The sequence below is a fragment of the Musa acuminata genome, chromosome BXJ1-11 (assembly GCF_036884655.1).
Source record: "Musa acuminata AAA Group cultivar baxijiao chromosome BXJ1-11, Cavendish_Baxijiao_AAA, whole genome shotgun sequence".
NCBI lineage: Eukaryota > Viridiplantae > Streptophyta > Magnoliopsida > Zingiberales > Musaceae > Musa > Musa acuminata.
The window spans coordinates 5,477,561-5,486,900 of record NC_088337.1 but is presented as its reverse complement, the minus strand read 5'-3'; the positions used below and the strand labels follow the sequence as shown (position 1 = coordinate 5,486,900).

At 36.7% G+C, this 9,340-nt stretch overlaps 1 protein-coding gene and 1 long non-coding RNA gene across 4 annotated transcripts; both read left to right on the top strand.

The window, feature by feature from the left end:
* Nucleotides 1-80: 80 nt before the first annotated feature.
* Nucleotides 81-6,525, top strand: LOC103970563 (28 kDa ribonucleoprotein, chloroplastic). Of its 3 annotated transcripts, none has more exons than XM_009384379.3 (5): nucleotides 81-578; nucleotides 2,960-3,061; nucleotides 3,138-3,443; nucleotides 3,724-3,884; nucleotides 5,909-6,157. In XM_009384379.3, exons 1-4 carry the CDS (start codon nucleotides 150-152, stop codon nucleotides 3,778-3,780), a joined length of 894 nt encoding a protein of 297 aa, XP_009382654.2. In that variant the 5' UTR covers nucleotides 81-149; the 3' UTR covers nucleotides 3,781-3,884; nucleotides 5,909-6,157. The 3 variants fall into 3 exon arrangements, with proteins under 3 accessions (XP_009382654.2, XP_064945463.1, XP_064945462.1); XM_065089390.1 differs by lacking the exon at nucleotides 5,909-6,157 and adding an exon at nucleotides 6,381-6,525 and having other exon boundaries at nucleotides 89-578; XM_065089391.1 differs by lacking the exon at nucleotides 5,909-6,157 and having other exon boundaries at nucleotides 88-578; nucleotides 3,138-3,483.
* A 666-nt stretch (nucleotides 6,526-7,191) lies between these two features.
* Nucleotides 7,192-8,558, top strand: LOC135596571 (uncharacterized). Its single transcript, XR_010480964.1, has 2 exons — nucleotides 7,192-7,673; nucleotides 8,291-8,558. It is a non-coding gene; the product is annotated as an uncharacterized LOC135596571 (long non-coding RNA).
* The last annotated feature ends 782 nt before the right edge of the window (nucleotides 8,559-9,340 follow it).

The following is a 9,340-nucleotide window of genomic DNA, read 5'->3' as shown; positions in this document are numbered from 1 at the left end:
GAGCTTTTGTTTGACTCGGGCATATTATATTGAATCAATCAAGATTTTTATTATTTATTTCGTTAATGAGGCCATCTAAAATATCGGCGTCTTATCCCTTTCGCTTCTTTCTTTCTTCTCTCTGCCCGCCTCCCGTCTCCCATCGAGCAATGGCTGCCGCAGCCACAGCTGCAGCCACAACGGACGCCGCTTCTTGTTCCCTTCTTAAACTCTCTCTCCTCCGTTTCCCCAACAGACTCCTCTCGTCCTCCTCTCTCCGCCTCCCTTCTTTCCACCACTTCGCGTCCGTGCCCCTCTCCGTTTCCCACTGTCACCATCCTCTCTCCCCTCTTACGCCTCTTCCCTCTTTCCCCAGAGCTAAGAAGGCCCTCGCCGTCGATGGGGCCGAAGAGAACGCCGCTGTCACCACGGTGGTCGACGAGAAACTCGATGACGGCGCTGACGACGGGGTCCCCAAGGAGGTGAAAGCCCCGGTGCGACGGCGGTGCGAATTATACGTGTGCAATCTTCCCAGGAGTTGCGACATCCCCCAGCTCTTGGATCTCTTCAAACCTCATGGCACCGTTCATTCCGTCGAGGTGGTGGCGCTTAACTTCGTTTACTGGTTTCCTTCTCGCTTTTTGCCGTTCCTATCCTCAATTAGTTTCTGTTGTCTTAGGCGTGAGTGAGGCTCGGCATCAAAAGGGGGCATGCCAACTTTCGCTTGTAGCGAAGAAGGGGCTTCTTTTCTTGAGTACATGTTTCATGTACTCACGTTTCCATGCCGTCAGTACATACATGTTTCATGTTGCATTATGAAAATAGTCTCTATTGTTTAACCTACTGTGAGATATCCTATGGCAAGTGTATGTGAGGGGGTTTCATAACCGAGAATTATATGGTTTGGTGATGCTTAGCCGCTGGGAAATTGAATTTCACTCCCTAAACTTGTCATTTGGTCGATCAAATTCAATTTCTGGTGTTCAGTTTGGGAATTTGTGTAGATTTGCCTGAAAGGTATTTGGACCTTTTTAGTGTTAGCTTCTAATGGATCTCTGTCTTGACCACCAAGTGGAGTTCATCTGTCAGTGTTGATTCCGATGGAGCATTGAAAGGCAGGAGAGGCTGAGGGTCAAGTCGGATTGCAAGGGTGTCTTCTTGTTATTGTATGGTGTTGCCCTTATAATGTGGTAAGGGATCGTGTGGCTGGAGAGAAACTCCATGTGTTCTGCATTGTGGTTAGGGACACCTTCTGTGTATGTGGTAGTGGTGTGGCACTTGATGAAGTTGTGACATTTTCCAAGAGAACGACATCAGGCAGGACTGGTGTTTGACGCTTAGCAGGAGAATGACGTCCTATGCAAAAGGTGGCTTCTGGCTGGGATGGTGCCTGACATGAGAGTGGTGTCTAATTGGAGGGTGGCACTTGGTAGGGGGTTAGTGTATCCTCCCCCATCAGCCTCTGACCAAAATGCTAAAGGAATATCCAAAATTTGCCAATTATTAAGTTTCTGTGGCTCCAGTGTATATTTCATGTTGTATTATGAACCTAGTCTGTTTTATTTAACCTACTGTGGAGAATCGTAAGGCAAATGATAAGGGAAGACATTCAAAATTGAGAATTATATAGTTAGGTGGTGCTCAGCCACGGGGAAATCATTTCCTTTCTCTAAACTTGTCACCTATATATAGGATCATCTTGGTTGATCAGAATCAATTTCTGGTGTTCAGTTTAGGAATTTGTGTCACTTCGCCTGAAGAGTTTGTCCGGCTCTTTAAGTGTTAGCTCTTGACAAAACTGTGAAAAAAATTTCAGATTGCTGGAGATGACAACCTTTAAGTAGTCCTTTTTCAGTTTGGAGAAGAGAAGTTGCAATTTCTCCATGTGAGCATTATGTGAGTAGTCTTTTTGAAAAAAAAAAACCCTTATAAAATTCTTCATTGTGATAGTTATTTTTGTGTCCTAAATTGGGTTTAGAGGTTTTTATCTGCCTTCTAGATCAACAAAGTGGAAATAGTGTTATATTTTAGATAAGAAGATCTGTTTGTACTAATGATAAAGGGACTAACATTGGAGAAGCTAGAAAATTTGCTTGCTTAATGTTTGTGGAAGATCTACATCTTGTATACATTTTCTTGCTGAATAAACTATTCAATTGTTTGAATAACTGCAATCAGGGTTCTTGATCTGATGGTATAGCTGTTTAAGGTTTTGGTACTTCTGGTTTCATTAAGTTTTACTAGAATTTTGCTTCTCTTCTCTATGTCTTTGTAAATCTTGAAGATTTTAGTGCAATTGACAGGTTTGGCATGTTTCATTCAGGTCATGAAATGATGCTAACTGATAAAGTGTCTCTTTCCTATCTAATGACCTGGTTTTACTGTGTTCCAAGTCAATATTCTTCACCATCTTTTCTTTGCCAGCTTACTGGCCTCCACTTAGTTTCCTTAGTTTCTGATGCTCCAATTTACTATGTGACAAATTTTGAGGAAGTTCTTATCTTAAACTTCATGGAGTTGCTTGATTAGTTATTAGGATATCATCCGATGTTGTATAAAACATGGATAACAGAATAAAAATTCCATTTTTTATGTTTTGTCTGTCATGAAAAAGGTTAGTTGTTTTTGTAGTTTGCTTTCTCCTTTGAATTTAGCCTTGTAAATGCATTTAATATTTGTTCTAACAGTGAGATTTACCTTGTCACCATAGTTGAACTTTGTAATTTATGTGCAACAGGGATACCATTATTTTACTTATTGTAAATATCATGTATTTCATAAATTAAATTCTCTCATTGTGTTTTTGTTGACAGTGGTCTGTTTATTCCAGTTCACATAATTTCCCATATTGGTCACACATTGCTGTGTCAACACTAGTATTTTTCGTTGATTTCCACAATTCATTATTTTTCTTTTGTGGATTCATACTGTATTTCAATGTGCTGTTATTGGTTCTCACCTGAAATATGAACTGTTTCAGGTTTCGAGGGATGCTGAGACAGGGATTAGTCGAGGTTGTGGTTATGTTACGATGAATTCTATCCAAGAAGCTAAAGCAGCAATGGTTGCATTGGATGGATCAGTAAGTTACATAACGTGTCCTTATTTTTTTAAAAAAAATTGTACATGGTTACTGATATATCCTTGTCTTTTTATAGGACCTTGGTGGGCGAGAATTGCGTGTCAAATTTTCAGCTGATATGAGCTCTCGGAGGAAAAACATGGAGGCCTTGAATACAACACCTAAAAGGAACATGGTTTTTGAGAGCCCACACAAAGTCTATGTTGGTAATCTTGCATGGTCTGTGAGACCTGAAGATCTGAGGGAGTATTTTAGTAAATTTGGAAACATCGTAAGTGCTAGAGTGCTATATGATCGCAAAGGAGGGAGAAACCGCGTCTATGGTTTTCTTTCATTCACTTCTTCTGATGAACTTAGGGCTGCTTTGGAGACAAGTGGATCGGTAGTCCTCCTGGTTTTCCTTGGGATTTTAGTGCTTACAAGTATACATAAAATTTGGTGCAAGTTTCAAATTTTACACAACTATCTTCTGATGTTAACGCCAGCCACTAATTCATCTCTTTTATCTTTTTTTTTTCACAGTCATCTTAATTCTCATGGATGTTCCTTAATGTCTTTATTTGACTAATCTGTGTAGCACCTTTGACAAGCAGTTGCAGTTAGCAACTTAGATACTTTAATTTTGATTATATCAGTTCTTCACAAGATGGTGTTTCCTGCAGGTATTTAATGGGAGGACATTGGTGGTCAGGGAAGTTATAAACAGAGAAGAAATATGATTTTAGTGGTCTGATGATTTCAATTAGAGATACAATTTTCATGCAGAGGAAAGCTGGCTGTTGCCACATTCCCATGCTTGATGGTTGCTCGTCACTAAAGACAGGTACTAGATCCTTGACTTTCCATGTTTTCAAAGCTTACACAACTAAATAGGACTTTCATGGATAAATCATAATAGATTCTTCAGCAATATATCACAGAATACATAGCTCAGATATACTCTGCACCACATATATGGATTATGCTTTATTTTCTTTGCTACAAATCCTTATCATCTTGTTTTATTGAAAACATCCATCTTTTTGGTAAGTAAAATGGCAACATTTGATTTTGTAGACATGATGAATTTAGTATCCAAAGATAGTTTAGTTTGAAATTTGCTTAGAAAAACACTCCTTTCTTCTATGGTTTTGCTTCATCATGTCCCATATTTGCATCTGCACCTGTAGTGCATTCTTGTAATTCAAATGATCTCTGTGGTGAATATGGAGGTCTTTTCACCGTATGTCTATTTTACCTAAGATTATGCAAATAGCTTAATGAGAGGAGGCATTGGGAAAGAGAAAGCCGAACTTGTAGGTTGCTTATCGATCCCAATTCTATGACAAAATGGTAATTGAAGTTAATGACCTTAATTGTTTAAAATTTTCATTTATTTGCCTTTTCTGGCAAACTATTTCCAGCGGGAGATATGGTAGCTTGTACCTATAGATTTTAGAATGTAGTGCTTACAAAACTCAAGGGAGAAGCGAAGAGAAATTAGAGAAAAATTCTAGTAAAATAAATAAATAGAGACCCTTAGAAACTGTCCTACCTTGATATCTATTATACTGTCTCAATCTTATCTCCTCCTGTGGACCTCCCTTTTGACAGTCTCTGGTGTGCTAGGATTAGGCAGTAGTTTAGATTATCATGGTTGTTCGGCTAGTCTTAAGACTCCCAACTTTGTCTTTAACTACTTTTAGTCCTTCGTGAAATTGACTAATTCCATTGTGGAATTGGTTGTTTTTGGATTTGAATTATGACCGCTCTAAAAGATGAAAGTTTGGTTAGACTGGCAGAATTGAAGTCCTAATTCAATCAGAATTTGACCTTGTATGCGTAACAAACTTCCTCACAATTCAATCAAAGTCGAGGGCAAGCTGCGCTACATGTTGATGAAGTCCTCCAGCCTCCTAGTGGTTCTTACCTGCTGACAATGTCTACAGGCCTCTCCTCTGGATCACCTAATTGCCTTGGGCATCCGACGTCGTAGGTAGGCTGCTTGATCAAACGATAATTTGGTCCCTTGGCTTGGCTTGCTTTTCCCTCCTTGGTCAGTCCAAAACTAGCTGATGTATGGTTCTTTTGTCTTAATATCTTGAGTCTTCTTCATTTGAAATTGTCATGATGCTGACTTGTCGAATCTAGTCTTAACCGAAATCAACTGCGACCAGGATTGATGTTGGAACTTTTCTTGAACTATGATCTTAGCCTAGTTCAGTGCGGCAAAAGACCTCCATGTTGTGTCAAATTATTGCAGGAACTGACAAGTGGACCCCATGTTAATTTGAATGCTGATGTGGTATCAAGATACCCTCAATAGGCCTAACAAGACTAAAGTTAATTCAACCTAAGTCTAAACCTAAGTCCAAATAAGCTCCAACCACAATGAGCCAAGTCATGATTTAGTTTGGCTTTTGATTAATGACTATACTAAAATAATAATGATGCTGATGACGTTAAATAACATCATAAGATTTCAATTGAATCCACCACTACTGTGTCTGGGGTACGATCAAAGATGTCTAGGATAGTGTTGCTTGGACCATTTTTTGACTAAATCGGTTTCTCTAGAAACCTTGAAGATTATCTTACCAAGGAGGTTTAAGGTCAGCATAGATGTAGTCTGATCTTAAACTAATTTCTTTTTTCTCTGATTTTAATCGTGTGCATAGTGCATAGTCTCACTTTTTGAACATAATAACTCAAGAAGCCGATCAGAATTAGAATTATTCAGCCTTTCTTTTCTATTAAATCATGACACAGCCCTTAGTAGCTGCATCAACTGATCAGCAAGCCTTGAAAGAAAACCAAGAGCTCATTATTAAATAATACATTTTAATCCGAAGTTACCTTGCTGTGCAGGGACTTTGAATTTTCTTTTCTACTCGGTAAAGATATTGCTCAACTGGTGCAATTGTGGGATTATGAGAAACAGAATTTCATGGATGCTGCAGTTCCTAAACTGAAATCGATGAGCTAACATCGATTTTTGAACTTGTCATTTGCTGTAATCCTTTTTACCCTTTCACTTGTCAGTTTCTGTTAATTCGTTAATTTACAATGTGATGATATTTACCCTATGCGTTTAACTTGTTCCATTATCAAGTTTCATTTTCCTGTTCCTAAATGCTATTTTAGATCTTGTTCTTTGATAGGCAATAAATGTGTTGCTTGCTGGTAAACTTCATGAAAGGTTCACTCCATAAGCTTTCATACTTGCAACCCATGGCAGTGACATTTCCATATGGTTTCTTTTTCTCTTCTTCTACAATATGATAATGTGCATTTTTGGTTGATTTTAGTTTTATGATTCTTTTGATGAATCTTTGTCTAGGCAATGAATGAGCCACTGTTATCTGATGAGAAACATCGACTTCAACTTGTAACCTTTGTGAATGGGGAAAAACAGCGGATCACTTGCTCATTTTCCTTTGATACGAATTGGGACCAATCTGGTAATACATTCAGTGAACGGAATTTATCCTTTTTTTCCCCCCTTAAAAAACCGTAATTGTGCATATTTATTTTTATAAATTAAAATTAGGATTTTTTTTTTCAAAATGTCTTTATTTTTCCAAATGGTGTCTCCTAATTCGGATGATAGTCTCAATTTATATTTTTTTTGTCATTATAATAAAAATCTCATGTTATATTTTTTTTTTTGTCATTATGGTAAAAATCTATTTGAAAATATTATAAATGATACAAATAGATGTATAACTTCAATTAAACCAACTTTTACTTTTAAAAATTTGATATCATATTAGTTTACGATAAATGATGTTTTCAACACCGCAATAAAAATATTTATAATATTATTGAAAAAATTGTAAGTGAGTTAGATGAAATAAGAACATGCTACAAATCATTTGATATATTATATAGGATTCAAATAGATATTTGTTACAGGAATAATATCACCGATAAAAAAAACTAATTTATTATAGTGTTTTGATTACTGTAATAAAAATGTTATAAAATTTATAAATTATTAATTTTAATTAAATTAATTATAAATTTTAAAATATGATGTCATAATAATTTATGAGTAACAATAATAAAAAAACATAATATAATATCATCTATAATGTTTCAATAAAAATATTATAATGTTATTCGAAAACAGTAGAAATAAGTCAAATAAAAAGAATGTCATGGTTCATCAACTTAGACCATGCACCTCATGCATTGGTCCATTAAATATTTTTCAAAATTGATGAAAAAGTATTATTATATTAGATATTATTCTAATAAGATAATTTCATTTGGAAAAACACGCAAAAACTAGTGGTCGGAGAGCAACACATCAGCGGACCCGTGGCGTTGATCCCATCAACACCCTTTACACGGGTGGGACCCATGGTGGCAAATGCACAATTACGTGGGTGGATGGATATAAGAGGGAGGAAGAGGCGAGCAAAGCAGGAGCAAAAAGCCTCCTTCAGAAGAAAGTGGGAGGGTTCGGAGGGGATTAGGATGATGGAGGAGGTTTTTAGGGTGGACCATCTTGCGCAGGAGCGGAGCAAGACGCAGTCCGATGTGGATGCTATGAAGATCGTCTGGGCCTGGCTCCAAGCACGCCTTCCATGTCGCCGACCGCATGGCTCGACTCGTCGCCAGCGATCCGGTCTGTCCCCTCTTCGCTCTGATTTGAATTTGTTTCCACGGATCGCGTAATTGATTTTTGTTTCTTTGGTAATCTCGTGGTGGTTGGCTCTTCGATTCGATTCATAATAAAATAGATGTGCAATCGGTCCTTTTGCGCTTGCTCTATTGGGTTTGTCGTTCTTGCGGAAGATAGAATTTTGGATCAGCTTTTCGTCAAGCTTAAGGAATAAATCAGCAAGTAAACATGTTGATGTTGTATATATGAGTTATAAAGTGGCTTTCTTTTTATGTTTTCTTTTTTCCTTTTTGGTTCTACGGGATGATCGTTTCCTCTTCTGGATGCAGGACGCAAGGTTTTTGGTTACCCTATTATTGTTATTCTTAAGGTGTAATAGTGCGGAAATTTTATGCTTCAATTCCGTATTTAGTTCTGTTCTTGTACACACACACTCTCTCTCTCTCTCTGTGGCTCCGTCTCTCTCTGTTTTGCTCGTCTTTTTGAGGAATTTGCATTAGAAGATACCACCAGATAAGTTTGGTTTAATGATTCAGATTAGATTGCGTACTTTTAATTCTTTTTGTGCTGGTGCCCTATAATGTAAACAAAGAAATCTAATAGTTATGAGGTTCATCCAGGTTTTTCGAGAGGATAATAGGCCGATGCTTGGACGCAAGGAGTTGTTCAAGAACACTCTGAGAAAAAAGCAGCCCATGAACTACGTCTTACTTGTAACTTCTTCTTCTTGTGATTTTTCCCATTTCAGTCAACTAGATGAGATAATTGGCACATATATGCAAAAGAAAAGTTGCATGCTTATTGTCTATCTTTTCTGTAGCCAAATGATTTGAGGATTTTCTCTAACCTGGTAGTACGTACATGGATTTGTTGGTTTGGTCGATGAAATCACTCCATCCCATTTATTTCCTAAACCAGCCTGCCAATTTAGTTTTATATGTTGCAAAATATTAGGCTGTATGTGATGATTTGTTTACATTAATTGATCTTATAACTGGATCACTACTACACACACATTCTGCATTTTCCCAAAGGTAGGTAAATAAATAGGTATTCACCTTCACAAAGAATACGTTTTCTTGAGACATGTTATCAGCTAAAGCTAAGGGCAAAGCCAGGATTTTGTTTTGGTAATCCACCATCTCATATGTAATTTGTATATCATATTATCCCTTTTCTACTTAAATCATAGAAACAAGATAGTGGATCCATTTCAATGGTTGTTCTCCTCTTGAGCTGTTATTATCATAATTAAGATTATTGTAGCATTTTGTTTATTTTTCTTTAATAAAAAAATAAAAATAATAAAAAGCAGTAAGATACTGTCAGTACCATTTAATATTCTCTTCTTGATGTAACTAAAATACCTGTCCATGCTGATATAATTTGATATAGTATAATGACAACAGGTGAACATAATATACTATAAAAGAAATGGAAATCAATGCTTAGAAAAGAACATTAAGATAGCTATCTATAGTGACTAAACTGTTCTAACTTGAGGATATTCTTTTTTTTTCATTCGATTAACCAATTCAAATAGAACTAAAAGGTTACCTCAATTTTAAAACCCTTAATATTTGATAAGTTAATATATGATATATCACCACCAGATCAATATTATATCAAATGAGGTTTTAAACCCTGCATTACAATTTGTGTTGAAACCA

Bases quoted from the DNA above. Each gene is read 5' to 3' on its own strand.
- LOC103970563 (XM_065089390.1), top strand. From the start codon at position 150: ATGGCTGCCGCAGCCACAGCTGCAGCCACAACGGACGCCGCTTCTTGT. The intron at 579-2,959 runs GTGGTGGCGCTT...GAACTGTTTCAG, and splicing joins GCACCGTTCATTCCGTCGAG to GTTTCGAGGGATGCTGAGAC. The intron at 3,062-3,137 runs GTAAGTTACATA...GTCTTTTTATAG, and splicing joins TGGTTGCATTGGATGGATCA to GACCTTGGTGGGCGAGAATT.